General features: G+C 50.0%; 2 protein-coding genes and 1 long non-coding RNA gene across 14 annotated transcripts in view; 2 read left to right on the top strand and 1 right to left on the bottom strand.

Annotated features, from left to right (window-relative positions):
- The window catches only part of SYNPO (synaptopodin), a 53,016-nt gene extending 51,356 nt beyond the window's left edge, over positions 1-1,660 (top strand). For all 7 annotated transcript variants that reach the window (XM_035715581.2, XM_035715586.2, XM_035715583.2 and 4 more), the window contains one exon: positions 881-1,660. In XM_035715581.2, the coding sequence (XP_035571474.1) occupies positions 881-1,627 (747 nt within the window). In that variant the 3' untranslated portion in view covers positions 1,628-1,660. The remainder of the gene's footprint in view (positions 1-880) is intronic.
- A 3,565-nt stretch (positions 1,661-5,225) lies between these two features.
- Positions 5,226-20,267, top strand: MYOZ3 (myozenin 3). 6 transcript variants are annotated; one of them, XM_035715578.2, is made up of 9 exons: positions 5,226-5,534; positions 5,727-5,881; positions 6,391-6,498; positions 7,267-7,328; positions 12,779-12,933; positions 13,820-13,873; positions 13,991-14,126; positions 14,561-14,723; positions 17,788-20,267. In XM_035715578.2, exons 4-9 carry the CDS (start codon positions 7,268-7,270, stop codon positions 17,954-17,956), a joined length of 738 nt encoding a protein of 245 aa, XP_035571471.1. In that variant the 5' UTR covers positions 5,226-5,534; positions 5,727-5,881; positions 6,391-6,498; position 7,267; the 3' UTR covers positions 17,957-20,267. The 6 variants fall into 6 exon arrangements, with proteins under 6 accessions (XP_035571471.1, XP_025290300.1, XP_025290297.1 ...); XM_025434515.3 differs by lacking the exon at positions 5,727-5,881; XM_025434512.3 differs by lacking the exon at positions 6,391-6,498.
- Positions 19,045-21,510, bottom strand: LOC112651353 (uncharacterized). Its single transcript, XR_003130754.3, has 3 exons — positions 20,151-21,510; positions 19,696-19,812; positions 19,045-19,168 (listed from the first exon to the last, which is right to left on the bottom strand). It is a non-coding gene; the product is annotated as an uncharacterized LOC112651353 (long non-coding RNA).
- Between the last annotated feature and the right edge of the window lie 1,387 nt (positions 21,511-22,897).

The raw sequence follows: 22,897 nt of genomic DNA, 5'->3' as shown, positions 1-22,897 counted from the left end.
AGACCCAGGATCGAGTCCCACGTCAGGCTCCCTGCATGGAGCCTGCTTCTCCCTCTGCCTCTGTGTGTGTGTGTGTGTCTCTCATGAATAAATAAATTTAAAAAAAAATTTTTTTAAAGATGTTATTTATTTATTCATGAGACACACACACACACACAGAGAAGCAGAGATACAGGCAGAGGGAGGAGCAGGCTCCATGCAGGGGGCCTGATGCAGGACTCGATCCCCAGACTCCAGGATCGTGCCCTGGGCCAAAGGCAGACGCTAAACCGCTGAGCCACCCAGGGATCCCCTAAAAATTTTAACATAGATAATACATCCATATGTATAAAAAAACGTAAACTAATATAAAAAGTAGTACCTTAGAGCTTTATTTCCACTCCTGTGACTGCCTACTTTGCCCTGTTTGCCCCATTTCCTTTTTTAAAATAGTTTTAGCTCTTATTGTTTGCCCCATTTCCTAACAGCGTCCCACTTTGCCTAGTTTCATGTGTCGCCTTCCAGCATTTCTTTAAGGTCACTAACATCTACTGAGCATCACTCTCCCCCGGGGACTCTTCCGGTCCCGTGATATTCTTTTACATGAGTTATCTCATTTAGTCCTCAACAGCCCCGTGGAGTAGGTGCTGAAGGCACGGCCCCATGGCCCCATCGTACGGGGGACGAACTGAAGCCCCGAGGGCGCCCAAGTTGGTGCATAGGCACACGGTCGGGCTCCAGAGCGAGCGTCCCTAACCGCTCCCACCTGCGTCCCCGGGAAGCGGCGGCCGGGGCAGGGCGCGGCTGCTCGAGCGAGCGGGCAGAGCGCCCCCCGCCCCGCCCCGGTCCCGGCCCAGACGACCCGGCACTAACGCGGCCGCCCTCTCTGCTCTCTCCGCAGGACCGCCGCGAGAGCCTGCCCACCTCCCCGCCCTGGACGCCCGGCGCCTCCCGGCCCCCCAGCAGCCTGGACGGCTGGGTGAGCCCGGGGCCGTGGGAGCCGGGCCAGGGCGGCAGCAGGAGCAGCCCCCCGCCGCCCCCGCCGCCCCCGCCGCCCCCGCCGCCCAGGTCCCCCTCGTGGAGCGAGCGCTCGCCGTCCCCGCTGCGGCCCGAGGCCGAGGCGCGGCCCCCCAGCCGCCAGCTGCAGGCGCTCCTGGCGCGGAACATCATCAACGCGGCCCGGCGCAAGAGCGCCTCCCCGCGGCCGCCGGGCGCAGACAGCCTGCGGCCCTTCTCGCCGCCCGGGGCGCCCCCGCCCGCGCCCCCGCCCGCGCCCGCGCCCCCGCCCCCGCCGCGCCTGCGCTCGCCGCAGCCCGCCCGGCCCGGCCCCGCCGCCGCCCCCGGCCCCGCCCCCGCCCCCGGCCCCGGCCCCGGCCCCGGCCCCGCCGCCGCGTTCTCCCCGATTCCGCGGAGCCCGCTGTCGGCCGCGCCCTCGCCCTGCGCCAGCCCCCGGAGCCCGCTGCCCGCGCCGCCCCGGCCCTTCCCCTACCGCCGCTCGCCCACGGACTCCGACGTGTCCCTCGACTCCGAGGACTCCGGGGCTAAGTCGCCCGGGATCCTCGGCTACAACATCTGCCCCCGCGGCTGGAACGGCAGTGTGAGGCTCAAGCGCGGCAGCCTCCCCGCCGAGGCCCCCTGCACCACCTAGAGCCGCCCCCGCCCCCGCCCCCGCCCCCGCCCCCGCCCCCGCCCCATCCCCACCCGGGAGGGCTGAGCCAGAGGAAGAGGCCAGGGGCTTGGTGGATCCCAGCACCTCGTCCCGGGGTGCAGTGGAGATGGGGGGCTGGCCTCTTTGGACGAGGGGTCCGGCGAGGAGCGCCCTGGGCTTGGGGCTGGGGTAGTGATCCAAGCCTGGGCCTAGCGCTGCGTCCATCATTCAGGCATTGGGTGACCCTGGGCAAGACCCTTCCTCTTCTCACCTTCAGCTTTCCCATCTGTTTAATGGGACTCTGGCCACGGCAATCTTCGCAGGTCTAAATTCTCCCTCCCCTCCCATCAATACACGTGCACACGCACACGCCTGCCTTGGAGGAGTGGGGGTGTTGTGTATACGGACCCCTAGAGTCACTGCAGTTCAGGGTTCCAGACTCCTCCCTCCCTTCCTGGCTCTGCTCTCTGGAGTCTGGCAGATGAGGGGTGTGTTCAGAAGATCCTAGGCCTGAGTTCCCTGTCCAGGCTCCGGCTTGAGCATCGCCTCCCTGGCACCGAGTCGCAGGCAGAAGCAGCTGTTTTCCACCCCTTCCCAGACAAGCTCTATTTTTACCACCGTGACCTTTAGAGAGATCTCCCAGGCCAGCTCAAGGTGCCCTGCTGGTCCCTCTGGGACAAGAGGTGGAAAGATTCCTCCTCCCAGATCTCTCGTGTTTTTCCCACCCCAGGTCACACTATCAGGGCATCTTATCTGCTGCCAGAGAGGACAGCTGGAAGGTGACAACGTCTGTCCCCAGCCCCAGGACGTGGGCCTCCAGGAATGCTATGGGTGCCTCCGACACATCTATCTTTTCTGGGCCCTTTCATGGCAGGTGCCAGGCTCAAAGCTGAGCTGGGGAGAGAGTTGCTGATATGGAGCTATCTGCCATCCTGTGGCTTTACCTGATGGCCCCGAGTTTGAGGTTGCTTACTTAGAAAAGGGAAGGCAAGAGTTCCTTGTTGTGAGAGGTATTCAAGCAGTAGCCAGGATGCACAGAGGAGATTCTAGTAGGAAAAGGATTGGCTCGGATGACCTCTGAGGGCTCTCCCAGTCCTGAAATACATACATTCCATGCTGTTAGGAAGGGAGCAGATAGATGGTGGTGGAGGATTGGCTGGGCAGCATTCCAGGCAGAGGAGCACGGGTGGGTGAGTGAGAGGTTAGACTAGAGTCTGCCTGTGTTTCTGGTTCCTTAGGAAGTACCCCATGGTTCAGTGTTAGGCCCCAGTATCCACATGATGCCCAGATGAGTGGGCACCATTTTGCCCCATCCCTTTCCCATTACACTGTGGCCTAGCTAGTGCCTGGTGCCCAGTGACCTTGAGGAGCCTGGCTGCAGGCCCTAGCCTGTTCCCTAGACCTGGGTGGTTCCATTCCAATCTCCTGGAGAGGGACAAGGGAGGAATGTGGCTAAATTCTAGTTTCCAGAGTTGGCTGGTGGTGCCCTCTAGAGGTTCAGAATATCACCTTCAGAATACTGAGTGCAGAGGAAAGGTAGGGTTGGGGTATTGCAATTGGCTGAGGATCCAAGCGATGTAGGAGGAAGGATTCCAGGATGTTGCTAACAGTTGAGGGACCCAGTGTGGTCCAGGGTTAGGTGTAGACTTACCTACCCATCAGGTGATGTTAGACCTGGAACCCCTAGGGAAAGCTAGGGAAAGCTGGGGTCAGGGTGGGAGAGAGTTGGATGGGGATGCTTTGGAATTAAGGAGTAATCCCAGAGGGTGCCTAGGGCCTGAGGATTGGGAACACAGGCCCTGACAGTGGGAAGGTAAGAGGGTGCTCCTGCTTGATCCAGGATGAGTGGCCACATTTACTAAAGTCCCCGTCTGCTACAAGTTTCCTTGTAGCTTGGGAGGCTGGGGCTAAGGGCCTCTTTCATAGAAGAGACGCTGTCAGGCCACTGGTCAGTGCAGAGGCATAGAAAAAAACCACTCTGCCTGCATTTCCCCAAAGAACCAGCAGGAGGCAGCCCTGGGAAGCTGCAGTTCCGCAGGGCTGCTCTCCCTGTCACTGCCTTCTCCCCAGATCCTCTCCTCTAGCCCACTAGAGACTGCCTGTGTTCTGCCCCTTGCCTCCTGTAGAATTCATCTCCGGCCCTCAATAAATGCTTCTGCATCCTCCTGTCTCCAGCGTCATTTTCAGCTTCGTCTAAAGCCCCTCCCGTCCCCCCATGGAACAGTCCGAGGGACTCAGTGGGGATGAGAATGTTTGACACAGGAGGGATGGGGGCTTGGGGAGCAGCAACCATGGAGAGAGATGTGGAGCAATGGAAAACACAGAGGAGGTCCCAGGGTTGAAGTCCTGATCCTGTCATCTACAAGGCTGGGAGACCCTGCGTAAGGCCACTCCTTATCCAGCCTCAGCGTCCCTATCTGTGCAGAGCCAGCTGGGCTAGCTGATGTTTCGGGGTGGTATTGCCCAGCTCCTCACAACAAGATGCCATCACTGGAGCTGGGTCAGGGGCCAGGGCAGGTTCCTCATGGCAGGTTAGGGCTCTGTGCAGTAGAAGCCCCTACAAGAGGTCCCATCTGAGTCCAGATAACCCTAGTGAGCTTGGGACCCAGACTGTCAGAAGTGCTCCTCACCTGATGGGGGTGTCCTTTGTCCAGAAAAGGGCATTGTGGCCTCACTCCGAGGAGAAGCCAAGCCTGCCCTGGGAACATCCCTCATCCCTCTAAAAGCTCAGGCCCAGTAGAGGCTGGGAGCAGGAGTCTAAGGGGCAGGACATAGAGTTCCTGGAGTCCACAGAGCTCAGGCTTCCTCCTAAGAGCATGTCAAATACCCCCTCGGACAGTCTGTCCCCGGCACATGGGTACAGGTGCTGCCGGCCCCACCCTTCCCCAGGTGACCCAATCTTTACCTTCAGCCAGCACCCCTCCTGAGCACAGTATCCCCCACCCCTGACACCTCAAATCAAGTTCATCCCAAACTGAGCTGAGAAGCCGCCCCCACCCCAATCTGTTCCCCTTTTACCTTCCTCAGCCTCTCAAGCCAGAGTGGCCTTTCCCTCACTCCCCACATCCGATCTCTGAGCACAACCATGTGACTCCCCAGCTACCCCTCAGGTCCTTCCAGTCTCCATGGCCTCTGCCCCGGTGCAGCCTCCCCATCCTCACCTGACCACAGGATGATCTTCCTGCCTCCAGTCTGCCCCCCTCTAACTCATATGCCACCTGGCAGCCAGAGATATATTTGGAAAATGCCCATCTGACCACTCCATTCCACCGCTTTAAACTCTTAAGCACACTTTGCTTTTGAAAAGCCTGCTGTGATCTGGCCCACCTGTCCCGCCTCATCTCTCAGCTCTGTGGGCAGTTCTGGCTCTGCTCAAGGACCCCCTGACATTGTTACACACCAGGAGGCCTCTGTCTGCGGTGCCTGTGCCCCGCTGCCCACTGAACTCCCACTAGCCTTCCAGGCCCAGATCAAATGTCTCCTCTGGGACTCTCCTTCCCCACCCCCTCTCCCCAGGCAATGCCGGTGGCACCCTCCCCCGGGTACTCCCAGAGCACTTCCCATCATGCATCGCAAAGGCTTATTTACGGGTCTGACTTGGGCCTGACTGAGCTCCTTGAGGACAGAGCCCTGCCTTATTTATCTTCCATAGAGAGACACTCAGTGTGAGAAGGTGGAGGGAGGTGGGGAGGGAGGGAGCAGAAGGAAGAAAGGCAGGAAACAAAAGAGAAAAGAAGAAATGAACAAGTCAAGCAAGGACATCAGGGGAAAACTCATTCATTCACGCATGCATGCATCCATCCATTCATTCAACAAATATCTATTGAATTCCTATCAGGCCCCATTCTAGGCTCTAAGGATACAATCAGGAAGCTCAAGTGACTGGCAACTGACTCAGCATTTCCAGGTGACTCTGGTGTGTGCATATGTGTGTGTGTGTACATGTGTGTGCAAGCCCTTCTGTCTGCAAGGGCCTGCTGCCGGGGCACCTGTCTCCCCTGGGGCCTGGTGCTTTTAGCATCTGTCCCTGGATCCTGTTGCAGCCTGAAATAAGGCTGTGAGCCACGACGAGGCAGGAACGATTCTTGATTCTCATCAGCTGAGGCCAGAGTTGGCTGCAAGGGCACACCGTGCTCACACTGGGCCCAGGAACCACTAGCACCTCCACGACTACTCAGCTCTCAGCTTCCTGACAGAGGTGTTAATCTTGAGGGTCTGACATTCCCTCCTGCACGCTGTGGTCCCATCACTCAGGTACCAGGATCCTAGGGGAGCTCGAGGAGCTATGGGGCCTGGGCAGAGGACATGAGCCGGCTGCCAGAGCCCCAGCCTCCAAGCAGAGGAAGGGCTTTGCGGAGGGTCTGGGGAGCATGGGGTCTCCAGGAAAGGAGGGGAGGGATTCTAAGCTCTAGGTCACTCTAGATTAAGTGGGGAGGGGTGGCTGGGACTCGAGGTGGGCATAGGTAATGGCTTTGTGCAGGACTTCAAGATTTTTGGGCTGTGGAGGGGAGCAGGGCCCCTGTCTGCAGGTGAGAGTCCTTGGCAATGTCTGCATGTGTCTGTCAGGGGAGTGTTTATCAAGAAACAGATCTGTGCACTGTGGGCTCCTGAGTGGTCACAGTCGGAGCACTCTCCGTCGACTTGTAGCCCTAAATGCAGGCAGACACACTCAGGTCAGCTACGGTTTGTGGGGTGAGGGATTGTGGGTGCCCTGAAGCCCATCTGTGGATCCCATGATCTGGCCCAACCACCTTATATTACAGAGGCACATAAGAGGAATTGAGGCCCAAAGCTGAAGAGCCACTTGCTCACAGTTACAGAGGAAGTCAGGGACTTGGATTAGAGTCCAGGCTGCTGCCCTAGAGCCATGTGTGAGTGTGGGGTGTAGCTGGAAGCAGACTTGTTTTTTTGTTTTTTGTTTTTTTTTTTTCTATAGGAAGGAATGTAGAAAGACCTGGAAGCAACACACAGGAGTAGGCTGGCAGGACTGCCTTCTTTCCTGGGGACAAGTTAGGGAATCTGGACTTGGAACCTACAGGGATTCCATGGGTCTCTGGACCGCATTTTGCTTGTAAATCTCCAAGATTGCTGGAAAGTGCCATGAGATGCCAATGGGGAGTGCAGGGGATGGAGGAGGAGGTAGAGAAGGGGTGAGGGAGAAGAGAGCACCCTGTATGTCCATTGAAAGCTGGAGCATAGGGAAGGAGGTGATGGGTCTCTCAGCTTCCATGGACCAGCCTTGCAGACCCCAGTGTAGCCCCAGCCTAACAACCCATGCATACCCCTCTCTCCTTGACTTAAACTTTCAACCTCTTTCAGCTGCTGATTAGAGCTCATCTGCCTCAGCGGATGACAGTTGCCTGAGGCCCCCACCTCCCCTATCCCTCATGTCCCAGAGATTATCCCCTGAAGAAAGAGTGCCTCCCTGACAACACGGAAAGCAGATCCTTGTGGCCTCCAGCACCTCCCTTGCCTCCCCTGGACCTCTGTATCCTCCCTGTCCAGCTCTGATAGCCCTTCCTTAAGAATAGGGTGGGCCAAGGCAGTTCGGGGCTGAGGCTGGGTGGACCAGGGCCTGGGAGGACATCTGGGGAGGGAAGGAGGGGGCAGGCCAATTTGCAGGCATCTCTCCTCCACAGGATGATCCCTAAGGAGCAGAAGGGGTCAGTGATGGCTGCCATGGGGGACCTCACTGGACCAGGTAAGGTGGACTCAGGTCCTGTGTGTTCCTCAGACTCATCCTTTTCTGATCCTAAAGTGCAGCCACTTGGGCCTGTTGGCCTGAGGCCTGGACAAACAGGTGTGAGTTCCAAGCCAGCCCTGAGGGAGTGCCTGTGGAATCTGCCACTTGGGTTGGGAAGCTTCCCGAAGCATTGGGAGGGGCCTTGCCCTGATGTCCACACCCCCGGAGGCTGGATTTGAATGCCTTAGACTGGGCCCTGGGCCTAAGACCTTACCTCCACTCCAGATTAAGCACTGAGGGGTCTGGTCCCAGTTCAAGCCCTAACTGTGGCCCCCGAGCTCCCCACACACTGTGGGTCTCACCAGGCCCCTGTGGCAAGAGACAATGGTCAGGGGAGAGTGGGGCAGGCTGGAAGAGCAGGCTCCCCAGTGTGGCTCAGATTTTCACTTAAAAGTAGGCTCACCCAATGAATAAATCATCTAAGATACATGTTTATCACCATATAAGTGATAAACTCTCGGCACAATTTTGGAGTCTGTTAATTTGGCCTATTTCAGATCATTTCAAATATTTTAAAAACAAATTCCACTAAGTCAGGCTCTCATCCTGTAGTGTGAATGCTAGTGAGTGATGCTGTTGGTTAAAAATGCAGATTCCCAGCATCTACCCCCAAGGATTCCGATTCAGTGGAGCTGGGGAAGGGGCCAGATGGGCACCTTTTAGACAAGTGCCCACATGATTCTGGTACACATGGACAGTGACCTGAGCACCAACAAACCCTCAAATAAGGATACCACTGAGGTTTTGCCCCTGCAGCTTCTAAGAAGCTCCACATCTAAGATAGTCTTTTGTATGACTTTATAGGTGAGTGGTCCTAATCTATTTTGTGTGTTCTTGCCTCCTTTTGTGAGCATTAAATTTTTTTTTTAATTGCATGATTTTGGGCTCTAAAATATGCCAACTCTGTGAAGTATTGATGCTCTAGCTAGAAGAGCCAGGCAATGCATTCTCTTTTCCCTTGGCTAAGTAATTAATTAATGATAGTCCCCTAAACATGGACACATCTCATTTATGCCAGACTGGAAATTTATAAATTATTGGCCATTGCTGGGGTATTAACTCAAGACAATTTTGAAACTGAAGAAAAGTAAAAAGAAAAAAAAATTTCATGGTCTTACCATTAAAAGACAATCACTGTCAGGTGTTAACAATACAAACACCATTATTGTGTACTTACTCTGTGTCAGATTCTGGGATTAAGAGCTTCCATGCTTTATGCTGTATACTCCTCATAACAATCTCTAAGTTAGATACTGTTGCCCCCATTTTGCCGATGAGAAAGCTGAGGGACAGGGGAGCTCGGTGGTCACATATCTAGTAGTTGGTAGAGCTGAGATGGGACTCCAGATCTCTTTGTCTTCCGAGCTGCTTCTATACTACATGGTTGTACAAATAATACATCCCTTTTATAAGACATTCAGTCAAAACAGACATGAATGACTTTGAAAGTGAAAGTTCCTCATAATGGGACCATCTGGAGATAACTACTGTTAACATATTTGAGTAAATCCATCTTCTGTTCATATATAAACATATTTATATAAACGCATATACAAGTGGGTTAAGTAGTATACGCTGTGTTTTTCAGCTTACTTGTTTTTTTTTTCACTTAGCAGCATACCACAGACTTCTTTCTAGCCTGGTATGATTGATTTTTCCACCCCCTCCCTTGCTCCCCCAGCATGTATTAAGTATATTGATACACACACACCCTACTGGTGGTCATGAAGGCTCATCTCAGGCTGGACCCTCAGGGGCAGAGCTGAGGATTCTCTGGTCCGGGTTCAGTGGAACCCCGTGGGGGCTCCAGGTCACGAATGGCTCCACAGAACTCATCTCATCTTCAGGAAGTGGGCTGTGGGTGCTTCTGCTCAGCCGGGTAGCGCTCTGTAGAAGGGGGCAGGTGTGACCCTGAGCCACTGATGAAGGGCATCTGGACAGCACCCCCACCACTCTGATGCCTGCTTTTCACAATCTGAAACCTCACTGCAATCAACATCCTTGTATGTCTATCTTCAGGCATGTTTATTCAACTTTTCTCCTTAGGAATGAATGCCTAGAAATGGAACTGTTTCATCAAATAGATTTTATCTGTAACTTTTTTTTTTTTTTTTTAAATATCGAGCTCGATTCTTCTGGTAGTATTTGATAATATGATGCCAGGGGACTTTTTATTATGTATTTAGATATAAATAGTCTTTCATGCTTTTAAGTATGCAGTACCTTTTCTTCTTAAAAAATAGTGCAATTTCCAGCCTTCCTCTTCCTACCTCCTATAAATAGTTACTACTAATATTCGGCATATCTTTTTGCAGATTTTTCAATGTGTACATAAATATATAGTACTTATTCTTTTAAATAAATGAGTGGGATCTTAGAATGCAGATTCTTCTGAAACTTACTTTTTCCCCCTCTTAACCGACATTGGATCTCTTTCTGTTCCTAACATGTAGGAGGTCCTCTCTCCATATTTGCTGAAAGAATAAAAAAAACCCCACCAGCCCCCTTTTTTTAAAAGACTGTTTGGATTCCATTGAATGTGATGAATCACAGCACCTGCAGGGCCCCTGATGCTTCCTGGCAGCCCCACCCCGTCCATCTCTCTGTCCCCTGTCCTGTACTACTCGCTTAGAGGATGTTGGCAACCTCTGTACCCAAACTCCCAATGCCTTCTCCCTGGTCCTCCTTCTCAGCTGCTGACCTTGCTTCCTATTGCACTGAGAAGAATGAAGTAACCAAAAGAGCACCTCTACAAGCTCCCTCCTCCACATCTGGCTTGAGCTTGCATCTGTGTCCACATTCTCAGTTTTCCTTCCCCATGTGGTGGGTGACCTCTCCCTGTCCATGTCTGAAGTCAGCCCTTCCAGTTGAGCTGGGGACACCTCCCCACTCCTCCCCTCCCCTCCTCTCCCGTCCCCTCCCCTCTCCCCTACTCAAGGACATTCTTCCAGTTGGTCTGCCCTCTATCTATCTATTGCATTGTCAAAATTTCCCATCAGCTAAAAAAACATGCTTTTATGTCTCTTAAAAACAAACAACTTCTTGATTCTACTGCTGCCTCTGGTCCTGTAGAGCACAACTCCTCAAAGCTGTGGTCTATACTTTCTCACCTCCTCTCTCTGTAACATTTTATTAAGCTCATTTCCAAACACACAAAAATAGAGAGTGCAAATCCCCATGGCCCTCCTTTCATTCGTGGAGTCCAAAGCAAAATCCAAAGAGCACATCATTTCATCCCCTCAATACTTCAGGATGCACCAAAAATAATAAAGAGGACATTTCCTTACATGCCACAAAGATGTTAGCACACTAAACAAAATTAGCAACTTTGATTTAATACTACCTAATAACCAGTCCCACAGTTAACTTTTTCCAATTTTCTAGTTTGTTTTAATGAGGATCCAAAGAAAGACCACTGTTTATTTGGTGGCCACATATCTTAAATCTCCTTTAATCTATAACCCCCACTCCTATCCCACCCTGTCTTTTTTTCCAGGTCATTCACTCCTTTAAAGAACCCAGGCCAGCTGCCCTATAAAACATCTCACATCCTAGATTTTGTTCACTGCTTCCTTGTGGTGTGGTTAAAATACTCCTCTATCTTAACACTTTCCAATAAGGTTTTCACACCCAAATACTCCATAGAAACTACTTTTGTGAAGATGACCAATAACAACCCCATGACACTAAAGAGGATGGTCAATTTTCGGCTCTGTGATCACTCCATCTTCCTGGAAATGCTTTATCACTTGGTTTCCAGGGCACCACCCTCTGGGTTTCCTCCAGCCTCACTGGGCACCCCTTCCTAGCTCCATGGCTGGTTCTTTACCTCTTTAGTCTGGATGCTGGAGGCCCAGGGCTCAGGCTTCGGATCTCTTTAACCCTCATCTACCTGGTGATCTCATCCAGCCTCCTGGCTCTAAACACCATTTATAGAGCTGGAACTCGAACCTCCATATATCCAATTTTAGAGATGGACAACTCTGGCCATACTGTCCATATGTATCCTTTTCCTACCAGTGTCCTCACCCCTCTGCCACTCCTTTTCTACCAAAGCCTTCCTGTGGTGGGAAGTGCAGAAAAGTGTGTGTTTTGCCAGCGGGGGAAACAGAAAGAATAGGGATGGGTTCCAGAACTCTTAAGGACAGCCATCTTCCCTGGAAACCCTCTACATGGCTATCACAGTGAGTCCTAACTCTGAGAAAAGAAATAAATGTAATGGACTTCATCAAACAGCAACGAATAGCATTTGTAAGCTCGCGATACCCCAATTTTTACTTTCAGGTCAGTTTCTCCCGTGAGCCCTAGACTCACGTACCTGGTTCCCTCCTTGGCTTCTTCACTTCGACATCTGCAAGGCATTTCAAATTTATATGCCCATTCTGCAGGCAATTAGAGGAATTGGAATATGGATCAGGCATTGTATAAAACAAAAATATGTCCACTTGCACAGGCAGAGATCTTTAATTGATAAATCAAGTTACAAAGCATGTATAACTATGACTTCATTTTAGCTGAAAATTCATATGTGAATATATAGTCTTTAAAAAAAAAAGATTTATTTTAGAGAGAGAGTATGTGAGCAGGGTAGGGGGTTAGGGAGAGGGAGAGAATCCTCAAGCAGATTCTCTGCTGAGTGTGAAGCCCAGGTGGGGCTCAATCTGAGAACTCTTAGATCATGATCTGAGCTGAAATCAGTGGTCACTTAACTGACTGAGCCACCCAAGTGCCCTCCTAAATGAATACATAGTCTTTGAAAAAGATCTGAACAGATATGTACTAAAGTGTTAAAAGTGGCAACCTCTGGGAGATAGAAATGGTATTTTTCTCTTTTTCCCTTATATCTGTATTTTCAAACTTCCTTCAATGCACATATATGCTATTTTTATAACAAAAGGCTATTTTAAAATTGAAAGAACACGTGTCTAACACTGAAGTCCTGATCTCTCCCCATCTCATCCTCCTCTTGCCCTCCCCGTCTCAGTGAGTGGCCGCTCCAAGGATGGAACGGCTCAGGCCAGAAACCTCCCCTCCTCCCTTGGCATAGCTCAGATGCAGCACGGCTTAGTATCAGAAAATTATCTAGAATCCGTTCATTTCTTGCGACTCCCACCACGATGGGCAAAGAACTGCCAAGGAATAAACACAAATGGCCAAAGAACATCTGAAATGGAGTTCAATTTCACTGAGTGTCAAACACATGCAAATGAGACTCTGAGGTGTCACTTCTGCCCACCAGGTAGGCAAAGATTCCACAAAATGGTGACACCCAGTGTCAGCAAATGTGGGGAGAAAGCTGCGTTCTCACACACACTGGAGAGTGCTCGGACAAGGTTGCCTCAGAGGCCGGCAGCCCCAAGTGCCCTGACGGGTTTGGTGGTAGGCCTCACTCTGGCCTCTCTCGGCAGTCCCTTTGCTGGACCTGGGCAAGAAGCTGAGTGTGCCCCAAGACTTGATGATGGAGGAGCTCTCTCTACGCAACAACAGAGGTTCCCTCCTCTTCCAGAAGAGACAGCGCCGGGTGCAGAGATTCACCTTTGAGTTTGCAGCCAGCCCGCAGGCGGTGAGTTAGCTCCCACTGTGCTTACAGGGGAATTGGCCCAGGGAGGGCCAGCAGTTAGCCTCAACTGAGCCAGTTGAGGACCTCTGGCCCCTGGGCCGTCCCTCCAGCTCCAGCTGGAAAGGCTGTGATGTTCCCATCAGATTGAGCCCTTGACTTGCTGTGTGATCCCAGAAAAGTGTGATCTCTTTAGGTATCTCTCCCCAGATACAAAGCATAAAGTGGAATGGGCAGGGCAAGCTGTGGGGTGAAGGGATTCTGGCTCCTACAAAAAGTGCTCTGGGCTACATTTGCAGTGAGCAGGATTTAGATTAGACTTGAGCTCAGCCTAAGGGAGAAAACACAGAACTCTTTCTCTTCTTGCTCCTAGAAGAAGGACAAGGCCAGAAAACAGTCTGCTGGTAGAGACAAGAATGGTTTATCCTCAGGCTTGAAAAACTCAGCAGGAATGAACTCAGGGCCACTCCACTCATACTCCACTCAACGCCTGGACTAAACAGGAGGCAGATGAGAGGGGGTGGTGTGGTAGGATGCAGAATAGTAAAGATGACAAAACACCTACTCTGCTAGCCAAGCACTTCACATCTATCGTCTTATTTAATACTCATAGAGCCCTGTAAATTAGATATGATCATCACTCCTCCCATTTTATAGACAGAGAAACTGAGTGAGACTCAGGAAGGTTATCTGCCCAAGGTCAATAATAGAAACTAACATACCAAGAATATTTCTCTGTCCCAGGCACTGGGATTAGCGCCCTTTGCTATTCATTCATCCCCCCAGTATCCCCAGGATGTGGGCCCTAAGACTATGTATTCCCCATTTTTGGTGGAGGGAGAATCCTGGCCCCTTGCCCCAGAGCCTCCCTGTGATCTGTTTGCCCCCACAGATTGCAGATGGAAGCACCAAGGGGAAGGTGCTGGGAACAGCAGAGCTGGGGACGGTGAGTGTGCAGGGAGCTCCCCCACCCCCACCCGCAGGAGGGGAAGCAAGGGGATGGGGCCAGGCAGCTCCTCCAGTGAGGCAGTCCCAGCCTCTGAGCACCCATCCCTGTGCCCAGGTTGCCAATGGCCCCGAGGGGCAGAACTTCCACTCTGAGCTCCACATCTTCCCAGCTTCATCCCGGGGCCCTGAGGACGCCCAGTCTGCAGCCTTCCCTGCAGAGCGTGCCCGCAGCCCCAGCGCCCTGGCACCAGGTGAGTGCCTCCCTGGGTCTTGGGACCAGAGAAGGGAGTACCTACCGCCATTGGGCAGGAACCAGCACCTAGAAAGTGGCTAGTCCACCTCACCCAGCCCCCTGCACCCCTCCCTAGACCTAACACAAGCCCAGAGAGGTGCAGCAATGCACCCAAGGTCACACAGTGAGCCAGAGTCTGTAAGCCTGCCCCAACCGACTGGGGATTTCCAAGTCTAGTCCTCCTTGCTTCCAGGGATGGGAAAGGATCGGTTCCCTCTGCTGGGGCAACTTTGGTGTTCTATTCCTCCCCTACCCCCATCTCAGCTCTAGGCTTCCCTCCCCTAACTGCGTCTGTGGGGTGGACAGGGTGGGGGCCAAGGGAGAAAAGAGCCCAGGTGCCCCCGCCTGCCAGCTCCACATGCCCTGCTCCCGTGTGCCCTGCTCCATCTCCAGGCTATGCGGAGCCACTGAAGGGCGTCCCGCCAGAGAAGTTCAACCACACGGCCATCCCCAAGGGCTACCGCTGTCCTTGGCAGGAGTTCATCAGCTACCGGGACTACCAGAGCGAGGGCAGAAGTCACACCCCTAGCCTTGCCGAGTACCGAAATTTCAACAAGTAAGGCTGGGGAGAGGGGGGTGCAGCTTGGGGAGAGACTGCTAGGGTGTGCAGGTGTGCAGGTGCCAGTCACAACACAGCAGTGGCTGCAACTTCCTGAGCCCGTTGATGTGCCAAGCTCCCTCTGAACACTTACATGTTGCTTGAGCTCCTGCTAGAACTCAATAGCACTCTTGCCTCAGCACATAGGAGGTGCTCAATAAATGTACAGGGAATGAATGAATGAACGTGCCACACACATCTTGTTGGTTTCGCCACCCAGCAGGGCAGGGAGGTGCTGCAGTTTTTCTTATTGTGACTTACTCAGGAATAGCAGTAACCTGCCCAAAGTCATGAAGCAAGGAAGCAGTGGGACCGGGACAGAGCCCGGTCTCTCGTTCCTCCTCCCTGCCGTGTACCAGCTCTTTGACGCACATTCCTCCCTGGGTGGGGGCCCGACCTCACTAGGCCTAGATCAGCTCAGCCTTTTCCTCACTTTCCTCAAAGGTCTTGAGGTGTATCAAAGTGGGGAGTGTCAGTGAAACATTGGACACCAGAGGTGAGAGCCACAGGGGACTGGCTTGTACTATTCAGAGCATGGGACCTTAGCGCGGGCTTACGTGCAGCCTCCTCGCCTTGCTGTTTGACCTTGGGCCAGTGACTCAACCTCTCTGAGCCTCCATTTCCCCATCTGTAAAATGAGACTATTACAGTATCTACTTCATGAGATTGTTGAGAGGATGGCATGAGAAGCCGTAGGCAAAGTTTCTAGCAAGTAATAAACTCAATACACAGTAGCTATTAGTATGAATATTAGTTACAGGCTGAAATAATGGTTGGAAAAGCTAATTGGATGGGACGCCTGGGTGGCTCAGCAGTTGAGCATCTGCCTTCAGCTCAGGGTGTGATCCTGGGATCCAGGATCGAGTCCCACATCGGGCTCCTAGAAGGAAGGAGCTTCTCCCTCTGCCTGTGTCTCTGTTCTCTCTCTGCCTCTCATGAATAAATAAATAAATAAAATCTTACAAAAAAAAAAAAAAAGGAAAAGCTAATTGGGAGCACTGGAGAGGGATAAACTTAGTGTTCCGGCCTAGGGGCGCAAAGACAAATCATAGGAGTCAAGATAGGAAGGAGCCTGGCACTGGAGGAAGACCTTGGGCTGGGGGAATGCATTTCAACTGCAACTGGCTTCCTCAGTCTGATGCTATCTCTGAAAAATGCTCCTCTGGCTTGGACTTCAGTAAGCGAAAAAGAGGAGGGTCCCCAAGAGCAGGACATGGTCCAACTCTTCTGGCACCTGCTCAGACCACATGCAGAGACTGTCTGACAACTTGAGGGTGATCAGCCTTGAGAAGAGACTGCTCAGAAGGGAGGTGACCTCCCTCAAACAGCTGATAGCCAGGGAGGGCCCAGATGGGAAGAACTGTGCCCAACAGACACCGTGTGAGCCACGAGCCATTGGCAGGCATTCTGGGGTTTCCGCCAGGCGAGACTGTGTTCTCTCCTCCTGGGGGCCCTCAGCCCCCGCCTGCCCAGCTATTTAAAACCCTCAGCAGACATTCAGTCCAGGGCGCTGGCTTCCAGGCTGGCCAACTCAAGTTGTAGCCCCATCTATCTCAGGCCGCAGCTAGGACGGGCGGAAGCACATTCCCATCAGCAGGAGAGCCGTAGGGGGCCGTGAGCCCAGGGCCCAGAAGAACCCACTGAAGCTGACAGGGGGCAACAGTGGTGTTAGTGGCCAAGCTGTGCTAAGGATCCAGGGCTCTGGGCTTCCAGTCAAGGACTGGATTGTGAAGCCTGTGCAGCTTGGAAACTGCCCAGCCTGTTCCCGCCGGGCCTGGCTGTTGCCGCCACAGCCGGGGTGGTCTGGGCAGAACCGCTGTCCTGGCTGGAGTCCAGGCCCTGGCCCAAGGTCTGTCTTTCTGCCCCAGGGGAGAAAGCACTCCCCCATTCTCATTGCTCCCAGGCTTCGAGGAAAACACTATATGAGCAATACTTTTTAAGTCTTCTTAAGATGAAAACACAGTTTAAAAATAACATTTTCTTAAAACACACACACACAAGCAACTACAAATAAAGAGAGGGCCCCTATTCACCAGTCTCCATTTCAGTTCCCTTCCCAAAGGTGACACTGTGGTCGGGTAGGTATATTTTCAGATCATTTTCTCCCAGCAGCTCCATTCCTATAGTGGATGACATTGTTTTACATGCATGTGTGTGTGTTTTAATCCTTTGTATCTCATTCTGTATCTTGCTTGCCTTTTTGACTCAGTATTATGCTTTTGAAATCTATCCTACTTAATACATACGAATCTTTTCATTCCTTTTAAGCCGCTCTATGGTATTCCACCTTGTGAATACACCACGTCTGTCTTGTCCATGGCTCTGCCACTCGACATACGGGCCTTACTGGTTTGTCACCAGTCACTGCTTATACCTGTTTCTTTGTGTGTATGTGCATGTTCTTCTCTAAGCCGTATACTTACAGGTGCAGTTGTTGGTTGACAGTTTGCACATTTTTAGATTAAAAAGATCCTGCCAAGTTGTCCAAGGTAGCAGCACCAGTTTACCTTCCAACCAGCAGTATCTGAGTGAAACTTTGCCCCATTTTCAAATTATTTCTTCTCACTAGTCTTATGGGTGAGAAATGGGGTGTGGTGTCTCTGTTATAACTTGCATTTCCTAATTCTTGGTGCTCCTTCTAACCCTCTCTTCCCTCTCTGGCCTGTGGGTATATTGTTCTAAGGGGAGATGAGCAGAGAAGGATAAACCCCATTCCAGCTCTACTGTCTTCTGGAGCTTTACTTAGGGGAAACCTAGAGTTTTGTTTGGGACAACCCAATTTGAGCTTTGAAAATTTCATTCCTATTCCCAAGCACCAAGCCATCCCTACTAGAGGCAGACTAGGGAATGGACAGAGCTGGGGAAACCTGTTAAGGATAATATAAGGCCTTACCATATAGGTGGGGAAACGGGCCCAGAGGGAGGCAGGGAGGGGGCCTCACATGGTGACCTAAATGTCAGTGCTCTGCCATCCAGTGCTCTCCCACACAGCACACCTGTCCTGCTGCTTTTCTCTCACCAGGACCCCAGTGCCCTTTGGAGGACCCTTAGTGGGGGAGACTCTTCCCAGGGCAGGCACCCCATTCGTCCCAGAGCTCATCAGTGGCTTGGAACTTCTTCGCCTCAGACCTAGCTTCAACAGAGTTGCCCAGGGCTGGGTCCGCAACCTTCCTGAGTCCGAGGAGCTGTAGCCCCAGCCTGAATATTCAATTCCCATCTTCATGTTTGGGAGACATCCTGGAGTCGACTTCTGGACAGCACTTCATGGTTTATGAAGGGTCTTCACACACAAAATCTTACTGCAAATGGCCTCAAAGGCCGCAAGGTTCAGTAGTCCCCAAATGGGGTGTGTTTCAACATTTCCTGGGGATGATGTTTTGCATACAGACTTCTGGCCTGCCCCAGATTTGCAGTATCCAAATCTCCTGAGTTGGGGGTACTTTCTATTAGTAACCAACACTCCTAGCTGATTCCAGTGAAACTTGTTCATGGTTCACATCTTTAGGAATCCAAGCTACCAGTGAATTCACATCCATGCCTCTACTCCCCACTCCCTGCTCTGGTACTCTACTAACACTCCCCTGACAGGGAGATCCCTAGCAGCCCATTTACCCAGTGGATAACTCTGACAATTAGAAAGTTTTTCCTTTTATTGAGAAGCAGTTAGTTAACCTTATTCATGCTCTAAACATTTGCTAAGTACCTACTGTGTGCTAGTTGCCCTGAGGTGAATAAGCCTAGGCCTGGCCTAGAGGAAGAGAAGACTGTAGGAAAGACAGGTTTATAAAGCATAGGTAAATCCTGTTGATTTTCCCTACAGAATCTACCTGACATCAGAGGAAGCAAGCACCATGAGTCAAGAGGAGTGGGTCCCTAACTCCTGGTGGGGATGGGTATAGGAGGGGAATTCCAGGAAGCCCCTCGGAGACTTTGGAGGTGGAGTGAGAGACATCAAGGGAAGAGAGAGTGATGGAGAGGACGTTCCTGCTGAGTGCACCAGCATGTGCAAAGTGTGGAATTGTGAATAGGAGGAGGTGTGTTCTGGAGAAAGGAGGGGGCTGTGTTAGAGGGGTCAGTGAGGGCCAGCACGGAGTGGACTTTCCTGAGGAGATGGGGGCAGCTTTTAAGATGGGAAGTGATGGGTCTTGCTATGTGGGGGCACAGATTGGAGAGGACTAAGGCCAGAAGTCAGGAAACCTGCAGGGAATAAGGTCTAGGCTAGGGCTAGGCTAGGGAGATGGCCATAGGGATGGAAAGAAGGGGCATCTTATTGGACAGGTGCAATGTGGGGCACCTATAAGGTCTCCTCCTGTCTTTTCTCCTTGCACTTACCATCTGGTGCAAGCCTGGGTAAATCTTGTCCTAGTCTTCACCAGGGATAGTTCAGGGCTGTATCCAGCTCCCTAGGAAAAGGAGAGAAAGGAATGCCTCTTAGTTCAACTGATGATGATGAAGACAGTGACAATGATCATGTTGGTGGCTGCTTTTTATTAGGTGCCTCAGTGCTTGGGCTGGTAGTAGATTCTCCACATATCCTATTTCTTATTTTCAGGACAATCCTGAGGGAAAGGTATTGTCCCATTTTACAGATATAGATATCCAGGCTTGAAAGAAGTGGCTTGTTCAGGGCCAGAGCCAAAATGGGAATGTCTAATTCTAGCAGCTGTCCCTTGTCACTGCACTGGGTGGCCAGGCCAATGCCCCCTCACTCTGGAATCATCTAAGCATGGTATCCTGCCTTAGGGCTTAGAGTGAAAAGTGCAGGTGGAGAAGTCAGACTGGATGGGATGGGTTCTAGCTGCTACTGCTAGCTGTGTGAACTTAAGCAAGTCATTTCTCCTGGGTAGGCCTCTGTCTCTCCACCTGTAAGATGAGGACAAGGCCAGAAGCCCCTAGAGTGGGCTGTTGTGGCACAGTGATGGATGCATACCTAAGAAGTCCTTGGTCATTATTAGATTTCCTGCAGCTTCTGCTCTTGACCGGAAAAGACTTTCTTGTTCTTGAGAAGCTGGCTGCAAGATGTCATTAGGGTCTGTAAAGCTGAAGCCTGAAGGAAAGCCTCTGATTACTGTAGGACTCCTTGTGGACATGGAATTATTCCCTTTCCCCCTGCCTCCCTCTGCCTCTTCCCTGCCTTTCTTAGGGAGATGAGAAGGTGAGAGATCCAGCTAGTTCCCAGGGTACATGGGATAGTGGTTGCATTTTCCTTTTGTTCCAGACTTTCACTGCACCCCACACAGTCGTGAGGGGCCAGCAGCCTGTTAGAGTTGCCTGCCATTGATGTGTTGTCTTGAATTGGGGGGCTGCTGTTTAAAGCCATGTTTGCATGAGCTGAAAAACCAACCATTAAAGTGTCTGACACATAGAAGAGAGGATTTGCACTACCTTGGATAGACTCTGCTGTGTTCTGGAGGGTGAAGACCAACACCAGCTACAGGAGAGGAGAGCCTGCTGCACCCAAAAGCAAATCCTCATTCTTTCTTCTGACAATATGACTTTTGCTGATGTTGTTAAAAAAAAAAAAAAAAAGGAATGCTTGTTATCTAAATAAATAAAATGTAAAAAGACTGGCCCACATAGCTCCTCCTATGCTCAAAGATAGACTTTCCCAGCCTCCTGCATTCTGCTTCATTTCCACATACTGGACGTAACCACTGGTAACAGTTTGGATCTTCTAGGATTCTAGAATTATTTGAATAGATAAATATGTATGTAGTGTAGTACAGGTGCAAAGGTGCAAAAATATGTCTTTGTCTAATGGGATCATACCATATGTATTCTGTATTTTGCAACTTTATTTAACAGTAAGTAAAATTTGGATCCTGAAAGAGCAGGCCATTAACCTTTCACGTAATTTGTGGGCCTTGCAAGCCCTTCATATAAAATCATTTTCTTTGCTTGTTCATATCAAATTCTCTGCTTTTGCCTGTTCTGTTCCTTAAATAAATGAAATCATACGGTGATAAGGAAATGAAAAGGACAAAGAATAGCTAGGATGTTGGGAAAGCAGACATGAGCTATCCCAGCACTAAGCAGAGAGGAGCTGCACTTACATGTAACAGTGTGGGTGTGGCACAGAAACAAAATGGCAAGCAAAGGAAGGGATACAAACATGTATGTGTGCTGTTGCAAGAAAGTGTTAATATAAAAGTCAGGGTGGGGTTAACTTTGTGAGGAAAGGCTGGTGGTTGTGAAGGGATAAAATGCTTCTGGGGAAAGCTAGACAATTTCTGTGGCTGGATTTGGATGACTGTTACATAGGTGCTCACTTTAGAATATTTAACTTAGTGGTACATCTGTGTTTTATGCACTTTCTCTGTACATGTGTTATATTTTACCAAAACAGTCCCTCCTTTTAAAAAATGAATGGACAAATCAATAGTAGATCACATGTACCTGATGAAAGAATTAGTGAACTACAAGTGCCCATAATGTTTCAAAAAGAGGTAAAGAGAATATGAGAGAGAAATTAAAAGATGTGGAAAATAAAATGAAAGTGTCTGACAGTACTGATAGAAATTCCAGAAGATGCTTTAAAATGACTGAGTTTTCTCTAGAGTTAATGAAAGACATAAATTCATACAATCTTTACCCTGTCATGAGAAGGGATATTAAATCTACACTTAAGAACCTCTGTATCTAGATGCAGGTCATGATCCCGGGGTCCTGGGATCAAGCCCTCCATCAGGCCCCCTGCTCAGCAGGGAGCCTGCTTCTCTCTATCCCCCTCCCCACCTCCTCCTCATGCTAGCATACTCACCCTCTTTCTCTCTGTCTCTGTCTCTCAAATAAAGTTTAAAAAAAAGAATCACTGTACTGAAATCGCAGAACTCCACAAAGTCGCAGAAAAAATTCAAGAAAATTGATATTATCTACAAAGTATCCAATGAAAAAGCTGGATTACCTGCAAAAGAATGACATTTAAAATGACAGCAATAGAAAAATATCTTCAAGAAATGAGAACAAAATAAATTCAGTCTTAGACAAATAAGTAGTATGAGAATTTCCCACTAACCCCTGAAAGAACAAAAGAACATGCTGAAGGACCCAGAAAAAAAGTATTGGATCTAAGAAGCAATGGTGAGCACAGAGATCAATTCGATAGACAGCAGGAAGGATGAAAAAGAAGCAGTTAAAGGGACATGAATTAAAGTATAAATACATTTAAATATATCAGTTATCAAAATAAATGTGAATATATAAAACTCACCACCTTAAAAATACTCACGGTTTAGGTAAAAAAGTAATTCCAGCTGTAAGCTTTTCACAAATAGCACTCCTAAAAATATGACACAGAGGTAAACTAAAGAAATGGAAAAGCATTAAGCAATTAGATACTATCCCAAAGAAATGTGATCTAGTCTATTAATATCAGACTTCCTGGCAAAAAGCATTATTGTGATAAAGAGGATCCTTACATAATGATAAGCCTACAGTCATAGTGAAAGATTTAACACAGTTCTTATTGATCTTTTACCAGACAGAGTAAGGATATAGGAAATTTGTACAACAAAATGAAAATGTGGAATCCTGCACCACCAAATTAGAGTATACTCATTATTTCCAACTACTATGAAACACTTCATAAAATGCACACACAAGATTTAAAACTTTTGTGCATCAAAGGATCCTATCAAGACAGTGAAAAGACAATCTACAGAATAAAAGATTATAACTCAAGGAATAAAATAAATAATTCACAGTGATGTAAATAAATTATGTAATAAATAAATAAATGGGGGAGAAAAGACAAACCTTTCTTCCTCGCAAAAGACATCCAAGTAATGTATGTAGAAACTTCCTCTTCAGGAGGTGAAATGTTAATTCCCATCCTATTGATTATATATAGATTGGCCTTAATGACCTCCTATCAAAAAATAGAACACAGGAAAGGAAAAACAGTAAATTTATGAAGGAGAAACCTGGAAGATATTACCTTAATCAAATGATCGAGGTTAACATTATCAATGATTTCAAATCCCTGACATAACTTCCCCTTGAGATATCTTCCCCCAAATCCATAATCCCAGGCTAATCATGAGAAAACAAATTCAAGTCAAGAGACAGTCTACAAAGCAGCTCATCAGTACTCTTTGGTAATGTGGCCGACTGTGTTGGATTCTGGAACAGAA

This window comes from Canis lupus, chromosome 4 (genome assembly GCF_003254725.2).
Source record: "Canis lupus dingo isolate Sandy chromosome 4, ASM325472v2, whole genome shotgun sequence".
Classification (NCBI taxonomy): Eukaryota; Metazoa; Chordata; class Mammalia; order Carnivora; family Canidae; genus Canis; species Canis lupus.
Note: the sequence above shows the minus strand (reverse complement) of the source record. Positions and strands in the feature narration are given on the sequence as shown.